Source organism: Vipera ursinii (assembly GCF_947247035.1).
Source record: "Vipera ursinii genome assembly, chromosome: 2".
Taxonomy (NCBI): domain Eukaryota; kingdom Metazoa; phylum Chordata; class Lepidosauria; order Squamata; family Viperidae; genus Vipera; species Vipera ursinii.
In genome coordinates, this window is record NC_139513.1 from 11,914,958 (window position 1) to 11,935,712 (window position 20,755).

Sequence of the window (20,755 nt, forward strand, 5' to 3'; positions counted from 1 at the left end):
TAGTAATGAGACTTTGTGAGGAAAACATCCTCACACTCACAACTTACGCCCTTTTGCCTCATTGTGTACTCTCTCCTAGTATTTGAGGTTGCTTCACTAGAAAAAATATTTTCCCACATCAATAATATGTAGGTTTTCCCTGCTGGTACTGTGTCATGTTCCTGGTAAATGTTAAGATGTGACTGTTGAAAAAAAATGTTCACAATTGAGGAGATTTATCTCTGGTATGGACTTTCTGGTGCATTTTTAGCTTTGATTTACAATGAAATTTTTTCTCGCACTCTGCACTTCTAAGGCTGCTCTTCTGTGTGACTTCTGGTGTGCCTGCGAAGTTTGGAAGAATGGGGAAAACATTTCCCACACTCCAGACATTTATATGGTTTTTCTCCAGTGTGCATTCGCTGATGCATCACAAGATTATCTTTCCTTGAAAAACACTTATCACACTCTGAGCATTTGTGAGGTTTTTCTCCTGTATGGATTCGGCTGTGATTTATAAGGTAAGATGAATGAGCAAATGTTCTCCCACAGTCTAAACACTTGAAGTTTTTTTCCCCAGTGTGAATTTTCAGATGGCCTTTAAGGGATGATGCAGTGCTATAAAATCTTCCACATTCGTTGCATTGATGTGGCTTCTCCCCCGTGTGGGTTTTATGATGTGCCCAAAGGCCTCCCTTGTGTCCAAAACATTTTCCACATTCTACGCATCTGTACGGCTTTTCTCCTGTGTGGAACCTCTGATGGCATCCAAGGTGTTGTTTTCGGGAAAAGCATTTCCCACACTCCCCACATTTGAATGGCTTCTCCCCTGTGTGGATTCTCTGATGAATCTGAAGATGGGCTGGTGTAATAAAACTTTTCCCACACTCCCCACATTTATAGGGTAGCTCTCCTTTGTGCCATTTCTGGTGTGTCTGAAGTTGAGAAGAAAACCTAAATCGTCTCTCACATTCTGGGCATTCAAAGGGTTTTTCTCCAGTGTGAAGTCTCTGATGTTGCACCAGATATGATTTCGTGGAAAAATATTTCCCACATTCGAGACACTTTTCGTTTTTCTCTCCTGTGTGTGTTTTCGCATGTCTCCGAAGTGATGTACTCTCAGTGAAATCTTTTCCACACTCAAAGCATTTGTAAGGTTTTATTCCCGCATGAATCTTCTCATGGGACGAAAGACTTGAGTTGTGAGAAAAGCTCTTCCCACATTGCCAACACTTGTAAGGTTTCTCCCCTGTGTGAATTCTCTCGTGGATTTTGAGGTTGGCTTTTTTACAGAAAAATTTACCACATTCAAGACACTGATAAGGTTTTTCTGCAGTGTGGATTTTCTGATGTCTAAGAAATTGTGACTTTTGAGCAAAGCATATGTCACATTCTATACATTTATAGGGACTTTGGCTGGGGTGGCTTCTGAGATCTTTGGTGTCTGTTCCAGAGAAGGATTTCTCACCCTCCAATCCTTGACTGGATCCGCTTCCCACATGCACCCTCCTGTGGGTCAAAAAGAGGGACCTGCGAGCAAAGGATTTCCCACACTCTGAGCATTCATGGCTTCTTTTGTGGTTTTCCGGAGTGCTGTTTGAGTCTGACGGGGGATCCAAGAGTTTCCCAGGCTCCATCTTGTATTTCTGTTGACAGTTAGCTTGTAGATAAATCTTTGGAAACGATATTTTATTTCTGTGGGGGGGAAAATAGAAATGAAGAATAATATTTCCTTTTGAGAAAAGTAGAGAATCACAGGCTACTCATCTTGAAAGGGACCACGAAGGTCTTCCAGTCTGACCCTCTGCAGTACACCCCAGATCAAATCTCCACTGATTTTGTCCCCCCACATCTCTCAGACACAACCTCTTCTGCTCTTCACTCTCTCTACCTTTTCCTCCTTGGCTCTTGTCCTACGACAAAGCGAAATAGAAGCTCCAAAGCTAGAGGTACTCCTCAATTTATGAATACAATTGGGGCTGCAATCTCGGTTGTTCAGTGAAGCAGTAGTCAAGTGAGAGGTCACGTGGCCACTTCACTCCCCAAACGTAATCCCAGAGTCTTGGTTGGGGTCATTAAATGATCTTGAGTGTTCTTAAGTGGAGGGAGCCCCGGCCAATGGCTGTGGGGATGGCCTGGAGATGAGGCACAGGCCACCCATGAATTGGGGGGCTATTGAAGTGGGATTCAAAGGTGCAGCCATTCCTGGAAGCCTGACCGCCCAGGCTCGGGCATGCACAGCAGCGCTGATTGACAACAACGCTGGAGCTGGGCCTTAAATGGAAGCCTGGGGCCTTCAGCAGATTCAGCCAGCTCCCACTGACTCCAGGCCTGGACCTCAGCCCGGCCACTACCCTGTCACTGAGAAATGGCGTCCTAATCCCTAGACTGGAGGCCTTTGCAACCTTGGGCCATTCTCCAAGCCGCCTGTTCCATACTGTTGCTAAGCAACGTGTCCCAAAGCATCTCTGAGCTTCTCCAGGAGCCCCGCAAGTCGAATGTGGCCTGTGCCATGACTCACAGGGCCTCTCCTGCCCACTTCTGACAACCCTTATCTGGAACCTCGTCTACTTGCGAAGTAGCTTAACAACCACAATAATGAATGCACGATTGCAGTTGTTGAGCAAAGCGGTCACAGGATATCTCACTTAATGACCACTTCTCTCAGAGGCTGAGATTCCGGACTGAACTGTGGTCATAATATAAGGAGTACCTAGAGGGAATCCCGCTAAATTAAGGCACTGCATAAGGAAAAGAAGAGGCACAAAAGTGTTTCTGTTGCTGGAATAAAGCTTATTAAATGAGCTAGCAACCTCCGAATATCATTGATAGATCTTCCCTAACTTTTCTCAGGTGCTTCATAAAGAGTTAAGTGGGCATCAGGTTTCTTGGTAAAAATGGATAAGGAAGGAAGGAAGGAAGGAAGGAAGGAAGGAAGGGAGGGAGGGAGGGAGGGAGGGAGGAAGGAAGGAAGGAAGGAAGGAAGGAAGGAAGGGACAATGGGAGGGAGGGAAGGAGGAAATCACAAAGGGGGAAGGAAGAAAGGAAGGAAAGAAGGAAGGAAGGGACAATGGGAGAGAGGGAGAGAAATAGAGGGAAAGAAAGAGGGAGAGAGAAATAGAGGGAGAGAGAAATGGAGGGAGGGAGAGAGAGAAGGAGAAAGAGGGAGAGAGAAAAAGGGAGAGAGAGGGAGAAGGAAGAGAGAGAGAAGGAGAGAAAGAATCGGAGGAAAAGAGAGAAATAGAAGGAGACAGAAAAAGAGAGGGAGAGAGAGAGAGGGAGAGATTAAATTAGTAACTGCTAAGCTTGTAAGCCGCCCTGAGTCTTCGGAGAAGGGCGGGATATAAATGGAATTAAAATAAAAAAATAACATGGTGGTTAAGTGCTTGTCAGAAGGTTGCAAAAGGCGATCACATGACCCTGGAACAATATGACCACCATAAATATGAATTGGTTGCCAAGCATCTGAATGTAAAACGCATGACCCTGGGGATGCTGCAACGGTCATAGGTGTGAAGAATGGTCATAAGTCACTTTTTTCAGTGCCGTCGTAACTTTGAACAGTCACTAAGCAAACTCTTTTTTCTTTTTTCTGGTCAAGTTTTTGACACCTTGCTGGGTGACTGGTGGTACTCGGACATTGCCTTGTCCTAAAAGTGGTACAATGGGTGAAAAGGTTGAAAAGCCCTGATCTAGAGGGAATCCCCCCACATTAAGGCACTGCATAAGGAAAAGAAGAGGCACCATGGACTGGTGCCGTGGAGAGAGGTTATTCCGTGGCCCGGAGGGGTATGGTTGTGCGTGCTTCTTGCATCCAGCAGACAGGGCTGGCTTGTTTGTGTGGCCCAGTTTCTGGCATTCTGTGGCTTGTGCCAGCCCAGAGACCGGGGGGCTGGGAAACCCTGGGGTAGGAGTAGGCAACCTTGGCTCTTTTGTGACTCGTGGACTTCAACTCCCAGGATTCCTGAGCCAGCTATGCTGAGGGGAAAGGGAGAGTTTCCAACCTGAGCCATGCTGGCTCAGGAATTCTGGGAGTTGAAGTCTACGAGTCATAAAAGAGCCAAGGTGGCCTACCCCTGCTCTAGGCTGCTTTATGACTCATGGACTTCAACTCCCAGAATTCCTGAGCCATCCTTGCTGAGGGGAAAGGGAGAGGTTTCCAAGATGAGCCATGCTGGCTCAGGAATTCTGGGAGTTGAAGTCTACGAGTCATAAAAGAGCCAAGGTGGCCTACCCCTGCTCTAGGCTGCTTTATGACTCATGGACTTCAACTCCCAGAATTCCTGAGCCATCCTTGCTGAGGGGAAAGGGAGAGGTTTCCAAGATGAGCCATGCTGGCTCAGGAATTCTGGGAGTTGAAGTCCACGAGTCATAAAAGGGCCAAGGTTGCCTACCCCTGCCCTGGGGTAAGCAACCCATTTCTTATTTCCTTTTCTTTTTCTGATTTTTACATCATGATGGCTTGACCCTCACTTCTTTGCCACCCATTTTATAGATTTTATAAAATACTACAAAAAGCGGGAAAATGGATATGGAAAATTATAGACCAATCAGCCTGACATCAATACTTGGGAAGATCCTGGGAAAAATAATCAAGCAAGGAATCTGTGAACATTTAGAAACCAGCAAAGCAATTACCAGAAGCCAAGACGGGTTTGTCAAAAGCAGATCACACCAGACAAAGCGTACTGTATTCTCTGACAAAATGACCAAAACAGTGAACAGCGTAACTCTGTAGACCTCATATACCTTGACTTCAGTAAGACATGTGACAAAGTAGGCCACAAACCACTTCTTCATAAGGTAAAAAAATGTTGCATAGACAGCGTCACTAGATGGATTCAGAACTCGCTGACCAACATTCAACACGTAGTCCTTAAGAGAATTACGTCATGCCTTTATCCAGCACCTTGGAGCAAAACCCAATTTTTCTACATTGCTCTTTTCTCAAATAAACATTTAAAAATATATGATTATCCTCCAAACCAAGAGTTAACCAACATTACCTTACTCACCATTATAGTTGCAGCTAAGAGGTCTCTAGGTCACTTGTTCTCCCTCTGACTCAAGGCCAGGGATGACCCTCACTGCTGTCCAGTTTGATTTCTCCTTAATCGATTGGCCTTTTGTGCAGGAAGCTGCTTCTCCAACTGGGCCACGATTTCCTAATTCTCTAGAATGGATTCCTGGCCAAAGGTTGGTTGGGTCCCGATCCAAGAACGCCCCCCTTCTCCTCTGTGGAGCTCACGGCCACATCCTCACTGGTTTTCTGCAAAGAGAAATGAAAAAGGCTCAGATGCGGAACGTAATCTGTAAATGACCTGAAAGCGGGAGGAGAATATGGAATTATTTGTTGAGGATACAAAATAATGGAGACAGAATCGTGATTCAAGAAGATCTCGATGAGCTAAAATGGAAGAAACCAGCAAGATCAAGTCCAACAGGGACAAAGGCAGAGTTGTGGGTAGTAAAACTCAAAGGAAGACGATGGAGATCAGATGGGGCAGAGCATGTGTGAAAAGGGTTGCCCTTTCCAGACAAGTGTTTCAAAAATATGTACAATTAGGAAAGGCAGCCTTTTGCTCATCAGCTTGTTTTTTTTTTTACCTGCTCACAAGAGCAGCCTCAAAACTTCCTTTGGAAAATATCCACCGAAAAGGGGCTGCCACATTAGCCTCTTCTGGGCAAAACAAGGAAAATGTAAAGTTTAGAAATTCAAAGTAGCCTGAAAACTAATCTAAAACTAACAAAAACCTCCTTGGTGGAGCAGTGGGCTAATGCCTGCTTAAGTAACACCAGCTGCCTGCAATTAGTGCAGGTTCGAGTCCCACCAGGCTCAAGGTTGACTCAGCCTTCCATCCTTCCGAGGTAGGTAAAATGAGGACCCAGATTGTTGGGGGCAATAAGCTGACTTTCTAATAATGCCGCTTGGGGTGTGTGTGAAAGCCCTAATAAGCAGGCATATACATAGAATGAAGGCTATTGCTAAGCACATTGATTTGTGCTTAGATTGTAAGCCGCCCTGAGTCTTCGGAGAAGGGCGGGATATAAAGGGGATTAAAAAAACCCCCAAAGCATTTTATTTTTCGCCTTTTAGACAGAGCACAAAGAAAGAGGATCCCTTTTGTGAGTTAGGACAGCATGAGCTCAATTTAACTAATTTAAACTGGGTTTCTTTACCCCCCCCAAACCCTCCCCTCCCCGTTGCGACGAGGCCAGTCTGTGTTGAGCTCTCATTACAAATCTCAAGAAATCTCTTAAAGCTCCGCTCACTCCATTTGTTCAGCCGCACGTGCGGGATATGCATACTCAAGAGACCTCGTGCTGAGACGGACCACAGAGAAGTCCTCAGGAGCAGCTTCCCAAAAGCTCCTTCCTGATCCAGCCCGGGGAGGGATCCTCCCCCTGGGAGGGGAGGGAGGGATCCGCTCCCTGTAGGCGACGCCAGAGCCGAATCTCCCCAAGGAAATCCCTGCAGGACGAAGAGGGGGATCCGCAGCTACCTTTCTGCTTGCGGGGAAAAGCTCTCCTGGCGGGAGGGGCGCCCCGAAGGCCGGAGGGAGGAGAGCGGCTAGACTTGTCCGGATAGGGATCCAGAAGCCTCTCCCGAGGGATCCAACGCTGATCCTTCCAGGGCGAAGCGAGACGCGCGGAAAGAAGCGGAGATCCAGCGAGTGGGAGGATCGAGTCGGGGGCGGGGCTTCTGATCTCCTCTCGGGCCCCGCCTCCACCTGGAAGCCCCGCCCCTTCACCGCCTCTTCTCCTTCCCCCCTCCCAGCCTGGATCACGTGCTCCCCCGATCCTCCGACGGGATCCCTTGCGGAGGTTTCCTCTGCCCATGGGAAGAGCGTCCCTCCCGGAGGGCTGGAAGCGGGGCTGCTCTTCCTGCTGCAGGGCTTGGGTGAGGCCGGGCAGCTGCCAGAGGAGCCGTGCCTGTTTTAGGCGTCCCCCGGAATCCTTTTCCAGAAAAGGTGGATCGATCTATTCCCCGCAAGGCAAATCGGTCGCTCTGTGACGTGGACGGTTTGTAAATTGGAGAATAGATAAATGAGAATAAAGCAGCGTCTCGATCTGGGTCAGGGCTGCCTGGACTGAACTTGCTCCCTCCAGCTGTGCGGAGCTCTTGGCTGAAAGGGGGGACCGATCCAAGCTCAGCCGCTCTCCCTGGATCTAGGAAGGGAAGAGATCCCCGCGGGAGGGACCAGGAACAAGGAAGCCCCCTTTGCGGGCAGAAGGAGCCGAAAGCTCACAAATGCAGAGGGTGGGTGAGTGGAGGAATCGGCAGCGTGAAACCTGGCAGGACGGCCCCTTTTTTCCTAGTTTCGGTTGACCTTCCAGGACTGGATCTTCTTCCCAAAGAGCCTTAAATCCGTAAAGGGAAAGAGACCCCATAAGACCTGACAAGCATCAGGCGACCAGGCGCCTCTGGGGAAACCAGGTGTCGGGATCAAGGTGCTCCCACAGGGTGGGGGTGGGAAGATGCCAGGAGCCCCCTGAAGTAGCCAATAGGAGTCGGGCAGATCCCAGCTTCTGAGCACATCAGCCATTACAGTTCCTTCAGAAGAGATTCAGACCCCCTTCGCTTTTGACACTTTCCTTAGGCTGCAGCCATCCAAGCTGACTAAGACTGAGAGAGCATTTGCAAGGAAGAAGGGCGCAAAATCCCCCAATCCAGGGGATCAACCATGACTCTAACCCCGATGAATTAGCAGCGTCAAGTCATCCCGTCCCGCAATCCAGGTACGCAAAGCTTGTCGCGTCACACCCCAAAAATCACTCGATGATGCCAAAGGTGCCTCCACAAAGCCCTGAGTGAAGGCTCTGAATACTTTTGCCAGTGTGATATTTCAGGTTTTTTCTTTTAAACAATATACAGATGTTTCTAAAATTCGATTTTCACTTTGTTGTTAGAGGACACTGAGTGTAGATTAATCAGACTGCTGCATAACAAAATTGACAAAAGTGAAGGGGGTCTGAATATATTTTTTTAAGTATGCTTTATTATTTTTTTCAACATAATCACCTTAATATTCGGTAGTGCATTTTCTGGGTTTACATTTAACAAACATTCACTAACAACCAAATTCTATAATCTATAATCCACAAAACTTTACTTGATATCCTCTTTTCCCCATAGTGTTACCAACCTTAATACAATTCTTATTGTTTTAGTAGATAATTAAGTATTAAAGTTTTCTAATATTTCTACAGTTAATAATCACATCAATATAATATTCCTTTTCTATCTAGTCATTCTGGTTGTCTCATCATATATCCTGTTTACACTTGTTGTTTACATTTTGTTTTTCCCACAATGTTCTAAACATTTTTACTGGTTAAGATTTTCTCAGAGTTAATTATATTTAAATATTTAAATATATTTTTTCTCATGTAAACCAACCCAATACTTTTACCTTTAAGGAGTAAATAAAACTAAAAAGAGAAAGAATAAGACTAAAATAAAAATTAGTATACCACTTAATATCCCTATTTCCTATAAGCTAACGCATATTTATTTCCAAAAAACTTTTGTTCTTTTTTACCATAACTGAAAATGAAATTTAATCTTGAAATATTCCATTTACTGAAACTAATCCTCTAGTCTTTTATCTCTTAGTCAAAACACTTTTTAAATCCATTTATAATTTTCTTAACAGTCAATCACCTTTAGATATCTAAAACGTTTCCTTTATATAGGCCATTCCAACTCTTTTATATTACTCATATCCAAAAATAAAATAAAAAAGTGAAAGAAAAAGAAAGTGCTATGTTACTTGAGGGTCTCTTCAAATTCACATCCAAAATTTCCCTGTTTTCTTTAACCATTCTCAAATAAGCGTTTCTTTTTTAATATTCTTTCTGGTGGGCCCCATCATCTATTTTCTTAATTTTCACGTTAGCCTTTTTCTTTTGCCCAATGTCTTTCTTAATCAATATGTTCTGCTGGGTCAAAAAATCTTTCCCTATTCTTATAGGTGTTACTGTAGATATAAAAAAGTAAGTCAAGTGAGGTATCTTTCTTAGAAGCATTTGCCCACTCATTTTTGTTGAAAATCTTTTTCCTTCTTTTTCTCTCTGCTTCTCTTGTCATGTTTTGTCTCTCCAATTCTGTTGTTTTCCCTGGCATCTCTGCAGTCCGTTTTATCCAGTCTTCCTTTTTATCGTGTAGTTTATTTTGTGGTGTTGAAATATAGATTGTCTTTTCCAAGTCCAGTATTTCTTGTAAATTTTTTCCACTTGGATTAAATCATACTTTGTTTTGTAGAATTCCATCTTTAAGTCTCTCTCCTTGAATTGATGTTCAGATATCTGTTTTATCTGTTCCTTCTCTGTTGTATTTTCCTGGGCTATGTTGTTGTAAAGTTGAGCTGGAGATGACTTGGTTTATATTTTCAAAGTTATTTTGGAATTCTTTGTGGTTTGAAATCATTATTTGACTTAGTTGCAACATATGTCTCCTCTTGAAAAGTATTTATTTTTATAAGTTCTTTTTTTCGTTCCGTAAAGTTTGTAAGTCTCGCTTTATCTACAGGCCAAATTATTTTCTTTTTTGTCACAGCAATTCTCTATTCTTAAAGCTTTGAAGGTCACAGCTAGAGATTAGTTTTTTCCAGATTTTACCAAGTCCGGAATGAAAGCCATAGTTTTCATACTCTTTATCCACCAGTAGATGTCAGCACTGCTTTATTTTTCAGATTTTGGTCCTCCATAAAAGGTTTAATTCACTGCTTCCCTTAGCAAAAGGCTGGGGCAAAAATCTCCTAAGAGCTGAACTCTGATAAAAAGAAAACCCTCCCAAAAAAAAAAACAAAAGGAAAAGGAAACGTGTTCTTTATCCTCAGCCAGCATATATTCAACATCAACACTTTACCACTAAATAAGCAACCTGATGCATCCTAATTCCTGCTTACTGCTAAGCTTGTAAGCTTGTAAGACGCCCTGAGTCTTCGAAAAAGGGCGGGATACAAATGGAATTTTAAAAAATAATAAAAAAAATTCCACCCTCCCCCCCACCCCCATTTTCTCCTCTTTGAATCTTCAGTTTTTCTCACTGTTCCACAAACAGCTAGTAAGAATTAACAAAAATGCCTGGGTGCCTAGAGTTAGGATTCTAAGCAATTTATGTCTGGAAATCCATTCCAAGTTGTGGCCAAAACTTTAGGACTACCTGTACTCTGCAAAACATTATACATACTCCCCACACATTTATAACTCGTCTGTGTAATCCCTCTGGCAAGTTACTAATGAGGCTTTGTGAGGAAAACATCCTCACACTCCCAACACTTACGCCCTTTTGCCTCGTTGTGTACTCCCTCCTAGTATTTGAGGTTGCTTCACTAGAAAAAATATTTTTCCCACATCAATCATATGTAGGTTTTCCCTGCTGGGACTGTGTCATGTTCCTGGTAAACCTTAAGATGTGACTGTTGAAAAAAAATGTTCACAACTGACGAGATTTATCTCTGCTATGGACTTTCTGGTGCATTTTTAGCTTTGATTTACAATGAAATTTTTTCTCGCACTCTGCACTTCTAAGGCTGCTCTCCTGTGTGACCTCTGGTATGCATGCGAAGTTTGGAAGAATGGGCAAAACATTTCCCACACTCCAGACATTTATATGGTTTTTCTCCGGTGTGCATTCGCTGATGCATCACAAGATTATCTTTCCTTGAAAAACACTTATCACACTCTGAGCATTTGTGAGGTTTTTCTCCTGTATGGATTCGGCTGTGATTTATAAGGGAAGATGAATGAGCAAATGTTCTCCCACAGTCTAAACACTTGAAGTTTTTTTCCCCAGTGTGAATTTTCAGATGGCTTTTAAGGGATGATGCAGTGCTATAAAATCTTCCACATTCATTGCATTGATGTGGCTTCTCCCCCGTGTGGGTTTTATGATGTGCCCAAAGGCCTCCCTTGTGTCCAAAACATTTTCCACATTCAACGCATTTGTACGGCTTCTCTCCCGTGTGGAACCTCTGATGGCATCCAAGGTGTTGTTTTTGGGAAAAGCATTTTCCACACTCCCTACATTTGAATGGCTTCTCCCCTGTGTGGATTCTCTGATGAATCTGAAGATGGGCTGGCGAAATAAAACTTTTTCCACATTCTATACATTTATAGGGTAGCTCTCCTTTGTGCCATTTCTGGTGTGTCTGAAGTTGACAAGAAAACATAAATCGTCTCTCACATTCTGGGCATTCATAGGGTTTTTCTCCAGTGTGAAGTCTCTGATGTTGCACCAGAATTGATTTTGTGGAAAAATATTTTCCACATTCGAGACACTTTTCGTTTTTCTCTCCTGTGTGTGTTTTCGCATGACTCCGAAGTGATGAACTCTGGGTGAAATCTTTTCCACACTCAAAGCATTTGTAAGGTTTTATTCCCGCATGAATCTTCTCATGGGATGAAAGAGTTGAGTTCTGAGAAAAGCTCTTCCCACATTGCCAACACTTGTAAGGTTTCTCCCCTGTGTGAATTCTCTGATGAATCTGAAGATCGGCTGACGAAATAAAACTTTTTCCACATTCTATACATTTATAGGGTAACTCTCCTTTGTGCCATTTCTGGTGTGTCTGAAGTTGAGAAGAAAACATAAATCGTCTCTCACATTCTGGGCATTTATAGGGTTTTTCTCCAGTGTGACGTCTCTGATGTTGCACCAGATATGATTTTGTGGAAAAACATTTCCCACATTCGAGACACTTTTCGTTTTTCTCTCCTGTGTGTGTTTTCTCATGTCTCCGAAGTGATGAACTCTCAGTGAAATCTTTTCCACACTCAAAGCATTTGTAAGGTTTTATTCCTGCATGAATCTTCTCATGGGACGAAAGACTTGAGTTGTGAGAAAAGCTCTTCCCACATTGCCAACACTTGTAAGGTTTCTCCCCTGTGTGAATTCTCTCGTGGATTTTGAGGTTGGCTTTTTTACAGAAAAATTTACCACATTCAAGACACTGATAAAGTTTTTCTGCAGTGTGGATTTTCTGATGTCTAAGAAGTTGTGACTTTTGAGCAAAGCATATGTTACATTCTATACATTTATAGGGACTTTGGCTGGGGTGGCTTCTGAGACCTTTGGTGTCTGTTCCAGAGAATGATTTCTCACCCTCCAAACCTTCACTGGATTCGTTTCCCACATGCACCTTCCTGTGGGTCAAAAGGAGGGACCTGCGAGCAAAGGATTTCCCACACTCTGAGCATTCATGGCTTCTTTTGTGGTTTTCCGGAGTGCTGCCTGTGTCTGACGGGGGATCCAAGAGTTTCCCAGGCTCCATCCTGTATTTCTGTTGATGGTTAGCTTGTAGATAAATCTTTGGAAACGATATTTTATTTCTGTGGAAAAAAAAGATAGAAATGAAGAATAATATTTCCTTTTGAGAAAAGTAGAGAATCACAGGCTACTCATCTTGAAAGGGACCACGATGGTCTTCCAGTCTGACCCTCTGCAGTACACCCCAGATCAAATCTCCACTGATTTTGTCCCCCCACATCTCTCAGACACAACCTCGTCTGCTCTTCACTCTCTCTACCTTTTCCTCCTTGGCTCTTGTCCTACGACAAAGTGAAATAGAAGCTCCGAAGCTAGAGGTACTCCTCAATTTATGAATACAATTGGGGCTGCAATCTCGGTTGTTCAGTGAAGCAATAGTAGTCAAATGGGAGGTCATGTGGCCACTTCACTCCCCAAACATAATTCCAGAGTCCTGGTTGGGGTCATTAAATGATCTTGAGTGTTCTTAAGTGGAGGGAGCCCCGGCCAATGGCTGTGGGGGTTTCTCAGGGCTGGGGAGGGCCTGGAGATAAGGCACACAGGCCACCCATGAATTGGGAGGCTATTGAAGTGGGATTCAAAGGTGCAGTCATTCCTGGAAGCCTGACCACCCAGGCTCGGGCATGCACAGCAGCGCTGATTGACAACGCTGGAGCTGGGCCTTAAATGGAAGCCTGGGGCCTTCAGCAGGTTCAGCCAGCTCCCACTGACTCCAGGCCTGGACCTCAGCCCAGCACTATCCTGTCACTGAGAAATGGGGGCCTAATCCCTACACTGGAGGCCTTTGCAACCTTGGGCCATTCTCCAAGCCATCTGTTCCATACTGTTGCTAAGCAACGTGTCCCAAAGCATGACCCACTCAAGTCGAATGTGGCCTGTGCCATGACTCACAGGGCCTCTCCTGCCCACTTCAGACAACCATTATCTGGAACCTCGTCTACTTGCGAAGTAGCTTAACAACCACAAAAATGAATGCAGGATTGCAGTCGTTGAGCAAAGCGGTCATAGGATATCTCACTTAATGACCACTTCTCTCAGAGGGTGAGATTCCAGACTGAACTGTGGTCATATAAGGAGTACCTAGAGCAGAGGTAGGCAACCTTGGCTCTTTTATGACTCGTGGACTTCAGCTCCCAGAATTCCTGAGCCAGCCATGCTGAGGTGAAAGGGAGAGGTTTCCAAGCTGAGCCATGCTGGCTCAGGAATTCTGGGAGTTGAAGTCCATGAGTCATAAAAGAGCCAAGGTTGCCTACTCCTGACGTAGGCCGCTTTATGACTCATGGACTTCAATTCCCAGAATTCCTGAGCCAGCCATGCTGAGGGGAAAGGGAGAGGTTTCCAAGCTGAGCCATGCTGGCTCAGGAATTCTGGGAGTTGAAGTCCATGGTTCATAAAAGAGCCAAGGTTGCCTACACCTGACCTAGAGGGAATCTCCCCAGATTAAGGCACTGAATAAGGAAAAGAACAGGCACCATGGACCAGTGCCGTGGAGAGAGGTTATTCTGTAGCCCGGAGGGGTATGGTTTTGCATGCTTCCTGCATCCGGCAGACAGGGCTTGGCTTGTTTGTGCGGCCCAGTTTCTGGCATTCTGTGGCTTGTGCCAGCCTAAGACTGGAGGCTGCGAAACCCTGGGGCAGGGGTAGGCAACCTTGGCTCTTTCATGACTCCTGGACTTCAACTCCCAGAATTCCTGAGCCAGCCATGCTGAGGGGAAAGGGAGTTTTCCGAGCTGAGGCACGCTGGCTCAGGAATTCTGGGACTTGAAGTCCACGAGTCATAAAAGAGCCAAGGTTGCCTACCCCTGCCCTGGGGTAAGGAATCCATGTCTTATTCCCTTTCCCCCCCCCTGATGTTTACATCATGATGGCTTGACCCTCACTTCTTTGCCACCCATTTTATAGATTTTATAAAATACTATAAAAAGTGGGAAAATGGATATGGAAAATTATAGACCAATCAGCCTGACATCAATACTTGGGAAGATCCTGGGAAAAATAATCAAGCAAGGAATCTGTGAACATTTAGAAACCAGCAAAGAAATTACCAGAAGCCAAGACGGGTTTGTCAAAAGCAGATCACACCAGACAAAACGTACCGTATTCTCTGACAAAGTGACCAAAATAGTGAACAGCGTAACTCTGTAGACCTCATATACCTTGACTTCAGTAAGACATGTGACAAAGTAGGCCACAAACCACTTCTTCATAAGGTAAAAAAATGTTGCATAGATAGCGTCACTAGATGGATTCAGAACTCGCTGACCAACAACACTCAACACATAGTCCTTAACACAATTATGTTATGCCTTTGTCCAGCACCTTGGGAGCAAAACCCAATTTTTCTACATTGCTCTTTTCTCAAATAAACATTTAAAAATATATGATTATTCTCCAAACCAAGAGTTAACCAACATTACCTTACTCACCGTTATAGTTGCAGCTAAGAGGTCTCTAGGTCACTTGTTCTTCCTCTGACACAAGGCCAGGGATGACCCTCACTGCTGTCCAGTTTGATTTCTCTTAATCAATTGGCTCTTTGTGCAGGAAGCTGCTTCTCCAACTGGGCCACGATTTCCTATTTCTCTAGAATGGATTCCCGGCCAAAGGTTGGTGGGTCCCAATCCAAGAACGCCCCCCTACTCCTCTGCGGAGCTCACGGCCACATCCTCACTGGTTTCCTGCAAAGAGAAATGAAAAAGGCTCAGATGTGGATCATCATCTGTAAATGACCTGAAAGCAGGAGGAGAATATGGAATTATTTGTTGAGGATACAAAATAATGGAGACAGAATCGTGATTCAAGAAGATCTAAATGAGCTAAAACGGAAGAAACCAGCAAGATCAAGTCCAACAGCGATCGATGCAGAGTTGTGGGTAGTAAAACTCAAAGGAAGACCAAGGAGATCAGATGGGGCAGAGCATGTGTGAAAAGGGTTGCCCTTTCCAGACAAGTGTTTCAAAAATATGTACAATTAGGAAAGGCAGCCTTTTGCTCATCAGCTTGTTTTGTTTTTTTTACCTGCTCACAAGAGCAGCCTCAACATCCACCAAAAAGGGGCTGCCACATCACAGCCCCTTCTGGGCAAAACAAGGAAAATGTAAAGTTTAGAAACATGTTTTAAAAACAGAAGCAAAGTATTGATTAGGCTGAAAACAAAGCATTTTATTTTTTGCCTTTTAGACAGAGCACAAAGTATTACAGAGGGTGGTGAGCACAGCACAAGACATTGTGGGCTGTCCCCTGACACCACTGGATGACCTCACCAGGTCTCGCTGCCTTGGAAGAGTGAGGAAAATTCTCAGGGACGACTCACACCCTGGTCAGTACCTCTTTACTCTCCTACCATCGGGTAGGAGATACAGGAGTATAGCCAGCCGTACCAATGGGCTGAAGAACAGCTGCTATCCAGGGGCTGTCAGGCTCTTGAACGGGAAATAATTTTATAATTTTATGTATGATTGACTTGCAAGGCTGGTGTGTTGTGCAATTAGCTCACATGGCATAACAAGATGGTGGGTTTGTTGTCACTGTGAGTGTGGTGGTGGTGAGCACGAAAAAGGGAGACTCAGCCAATCTCAATGTATACATGGTTGTACTTTGACGCTAAAGGTTCATTCACATTCACCAAAGAAAGAGGTTCTCTTTTATGTGTTAAGACAACATGAGCTCAATTCAACTAATTTAAACTTGTTTTCTTTTCCCCAAATCCTCTCCTCCCTGTTGCAATGAGGTCAGTCCTTGTTGAGATCACATTACAAATCTCAACAGATCTTTTCAAGCTCCGCTTACTCCATTTGTTCAGCCGCACTTGGGGCATATGCATGCTCAGAGATCTCGTACTCTGACGGACCAGAGAGAGACCTCTGAAAGCAACTGCAACAAAGCTCCTCCCACGATTCACCTGGAGCCCCGCGGGGATCCTTGGCCGGGCGAGGAGGGGGCAGATCCAGCCCAGGGAGGGACCCCCTTTGCCCCTCTGGAGGGAAGGGAGGGATCCGCTCCCTGCAGGCGACGCCAGAGCCGAATCTCCCCAAGGAAATCCCTGCAGGACGAAGAAGCGGATCCGCAGCTACCTTTCTCCTGGTGGGGAAAAGCTCTCCTGGTGGGAGGGGCGCCCCGAAGGCTGGAGGGAGGAGAGCAGCCCGACCTATTCGGAGAGGGATCCAGAAGCCTCTCCCGAGGGATCCGGCGCAGATTCTGCCAGGGCGAAGCGAAACACGTGGAAAGAGGCGGTAATCCAGCAAGTGGGAGGATCGAGGCGTGGGTGGGGCTTCTGCTCTCCTCCTGGGCTCCGCCTCCACCTGGAAGCCCCGCCCCTTGGCCGCCTCTTCTCTTCCCCACTCCCAGCCAGGATCACGTGCTCCGAAACCTCCCCTGATCCTCCGACGGGATCCCTTGCAGAGGTTTCCTCTGCCCATGGGAAGAGCGTCCCTCCCCGAGGGCTGGAAGCGGGGCTGCTCTTCCTGCTCCAGGGCTTGAGTGAGGCCGGGCAGCTGCCAAAGGAGCCGTGCCTGTTTTAGTCGTCCCCCGTGATCCTTTACAGTAGAAAAGGGCCGGAGAAACCAATAGGTGGTGGGTTGATCTTTTCCCCACAAGGCAAATCGGTCGCTCTGTGACGTGGATGGTTTTTAAATTGGATAATAGATAAATGAGAATAAAGCTGCGTCTCGATCTGGGTCACGGCTGCCTGTACTGAACTTTCTCCCTTCTGCTGTGCCAGAGCTCTTGGCTGAAATGGGGGAACTGATCCAAGCTCAGCCGGTCTCCCTTGATCTAGGAAGGGAAGACAAGAGACCCCCATGGGAGGGACCAGGAATAAGGAAGCCTCCTTTGTGGGCAGAAGGAGCCGAAAGCTCACTGTCAGGACCCACCCCAAACTACGTCTTAGGAAGACAAAACTCTTGGAGCCAAATCTAGTCCAAAAGGCATTTTTACTATGACATGCTTGGTTGTAGGAATACAAGACAGGACTTAATATTGTTCTACAAACTAAAACCTTATAAAGAGTTCCCACTTCAACCCCCCCCTTAACCCCATTTGGTAAGTCCCCCAATCATTTACCTCGTATCATCCCTCTCGTGGGAAAAAGGAACTTAGGACCTTTTATGTTTATTGCTCTCTTCCTTGACACAAGCCAGATGCTCCTAACCTAACCCCGCTTTTGTTCCCCCAGTTCAAAAGGCTTTTCTTTTCCTTTGAAATGCCTAATAAAGGCTCAATACACATTCGTTCCCTCCTCCTCAGGAGATGGCAGAATCCAGGAACAACATTTTAAACTTACATTTATGAATATGGTATAAATGGATTCTGACACTCACAAATGTACACGGGGTGTGTTTGTGGAGGAATTTCTTCTTCTTCTTCTTCTTCTTCTTCTTCTTCTTCTTCTTCTTCTTCTCCTTCCTCTTCTTCATCATCATCATCATCATCATCATCATCGATGATGGAAGGGACCTTGGAGGTCATCTAGTCCAACCCCCTGCTCAGGCAGGAAACCCTATACCATTTCAGGCAAATGGCTGTCCCGTCTCTTCTTAAAGATTTCCAGTTTTGGAGCATTGACTGCTTCTGGAGGCAGGTTGTTCCACTGGTTAATTGTTCTGTCAGGAAGTTTCTCCTTAGTTCTAGGTTGCTTCTCTCCTTGACTAGTTTCCATCCGTTGCTTCTTGTCCTGCCTTCGGGTGCTTTGGAGAATAGCTTGACTCCCTCTTCTTTGTGGCAACCCTGTGATATTGGAATACTGCTATCATGTCACCCCTAGTCCTTCTCTTCACTAAAAGGTAAAGGTAAAGTTTCCCCCACACATGTGTGCTAGTCGTTTCCAACTCTAGGGGCCGGTGCTCATCTCTGTTTCAAAGCCGAAGAGCCAGCGCTTTTCCGAGGACGTCTCCGTAGTCATGTGGCCGACATGACTAGACGCCAAAGGCGCACGGAACGCTGTTACCTTCCCACTGTAGTGGTCCCTATTTTTCTACTTGCATTTTTACGTGCTTTCGAACTGCTAGGTTGGCAGAAGCTGGGATGAGTAACAGGCGCTCACTCTGTTACGTGGCACTCGGGATTCGACCTGCCAAACTGCCGACCTTCTGATCGACAAGCTCAGCGTCTTAACTCACTGAGCCACACCCAATTCCAGCAACCGTTCCTTATGTTTTAGCCTCCAGTCCCCTAATCAACTTTGTTGCTCTTCTCTGTACTCTTTCCAGTCTCAACGTCTTTTTTACATCGTGGTGACCAAAACAGGATGCAGTATTCCACGTGCGGCCTTACCAAGGCATTGTAAAGTGGTATTAATATTTTATGTGATTCTCTCCATTAATACAGCCTAGCACTGTGATGGCTTTTTTGGCAGCTGCAGCACACAGCTGGCTCATATTTAAGTGATTGTCCAATAGGAATTGAAAATCCCGCTCAGTTGACCTTCCGTGTAGCCCAGGACTGGACCTTCTTCCCAAAGAGCCTTAAATCCGTGAAGGGAAAGAGCCTCCATAAGACCAGACAAGCATCAAGCAACCAGGTGCCTCTGGAGAAACCAGGTGTCCTGATAAATGTGCTCACACAGGGTGAGGGCGGGAAGATGCCAGGAGCCCCCTGAAGTAGTCAATAAAATTCGGGCAGATCCCAGCTTCTGAGCACATCAGCCATTAGAATAGAATGAAGGCTATTGCTAAGCACATTGATTTGTGCTTTATTTATTATTTATTTATTTATTATTTGGATTTATATACCGCCCCTCTCCCGAAGGACTCGGGGCGGTGTACAGGGCAATTAAATTAGATTGTAAGCCGCCCTGAGTCTTTGGAGAAGGGCGGGATATAAATGGGATTAAAAAAAAAATTACACTTCATTCAGAAGGGATTCAGACCCCCTTCGCTTTTGTCAATTTCATTAGGCTGCAGCCATCCAAGCTAACTAAGACTGAGAGAGCATTTGCAAGGAGGAAGGGCACAAAATCCCCCAATCCAGGGGATCAACCATGACTCTAACCCCGATGAGTTAGCAGCGTCAAGTCATCCCGTCCCGCACTCCAGGTACACAAAGCTTGTTGCGTCACACCCCACAAACACTCGATGATGCCAAAGGTGCTTCCACAAAGCCCTGAGTGAAGGCTCTGAATACTTTTGCCAGTGTGATATTTCAGTTTTTTCTTTCAAACAATTTACAGACGTTTCTAAAATTCGCTTTTCACTTTGTCATTATGGGGCACTGAGTGTAGATTAATGACAAAAAAGAATTTCAACAACTGCAGAATCAGACTGCTGCATAACAAAATTGACAAAATTGAAGGGGGGCTGAATATTTTCTGAATGCACCGTATGTCCTAAGAACGGTGTGGTTCATTGAATCATGAGTGTGTTAGGCACCTGTAGGGAGCCACCAATGGCCCACCCTTAACAGTCTAATTCCCCAGGACAATTTTCCTAAAGTTCATCCAAAATCTTCATCTTTGAATTCAACCCTGGAAGTTCGAAGTGTCCAGCGAGGGAGGGTGGAGTCAAAAGAACCAAGATAGTGGCTGTTTTGAAGGGCATCACATACACAGCTAAAAAGCAGCAGGTGTGGCACAATCTGACTCCCATCTTGGCTTTTTTGGAACTCCCTGAAAACAGCTCTCTTGATTATTTTGAACAATAATTTTATTAAGGATTATATTCACAGATCAAAGGAAGAAATCTAATACAAATATCTCTGTGTGAATATATAAAAAAGAGGATGTGATAAAAAAGAAAACCCTCCAAAAAAAGACAATAGGAAAAAGAAACTTTCAATCTTTATCCTCAGCAACATATATTCAACATCAATATTTTATTGCTAAATAAGCAACCGGATGCATCCTAATTCCACCCTCCCCCCACCCCCATTTTCTCCTCAGCTGAATCATCAGTTCTCCTCACTGATCCACAAACGGCTAGTAAGAATTAACAAAAATCCCTGGGTGCCTTGATTTAGGACTGTAAGCAGTTTATGACTGGAAATTCATTCCAAGCTGTGGCCCAAACTTTAGAACTACCTATACTCTGCAAAACATTAAACATACTCCCCACACATTTATAACTCTTCTGTGTAATCCCTCTGGCAAGTTACCAATGAGGCTTTGTGAGGAAAACATCCTCACACTCCCAACACTTACACTCTTTTGCCTCGTTGTGTACTCTCTCCTAGTATTTGAGGTTTCTTCACTAGAAAAAATATTTTCCCCACATCAATCATATCTAGGTTTTCCCTGCTGGGACTGTGTCATGTTCCTGGTAAACATTAAGATGTGACTGTTGAAAAAAAGTGTTCACAACTGAGGAGATTTATCTCTGCTATGGACTTTCTGGTGCATTTTTAGCTTTGATTTACAATAAATTTTTTTCTCACACACTGCAAACTTATAAGGCTACTCTCCTATGTGATTTCTGGTGTGCATGCGAAGTGTTGAAGAATGGGGAAAACATTTCCCACACTCCGGACATTTATATGGTTTTTCTCCAGTGTGGATTCGCTGATGCATCACAA

At 45.0% G+C, this 20,755-nt stretch overlaps 1 protein-coding gene across 1 annotated transcript in view; it reads right to left on the reverse strand.

Moving 5' to 3' along the window:
• Positions 1 to 10,007: 10,007 nt before the first annotated feature.
• The window catches only part of LOC310636509 (uncharacterized protein), a 29,457-nt gene continuing 18,709 nt past the window's right edge, over positions 10,008 to 20,755 (reverse strand). Inside the window, exons 2-3 of the mRNA XM_083356426.1 lie at positions 14,680 to 14,772; positions 10,008 to 12,315 (exon numbers count right to left, since the gene is read on the reverse strand). Of these exons, the coding sequence (XP_083212552.1) occupies positions 10,512 to 12,257 (1,746 nt within the window). The 5' untranslated portion in view covers positions 12,258 to 12,315; positions 14,680 to 14,772 and the 3' untranslated portion in view covers positions 10,008 to 10,511. The remainder of the gene's footprint in view (positions 12,316 to 14,679; positions 14,773 to 20,755) is intronic.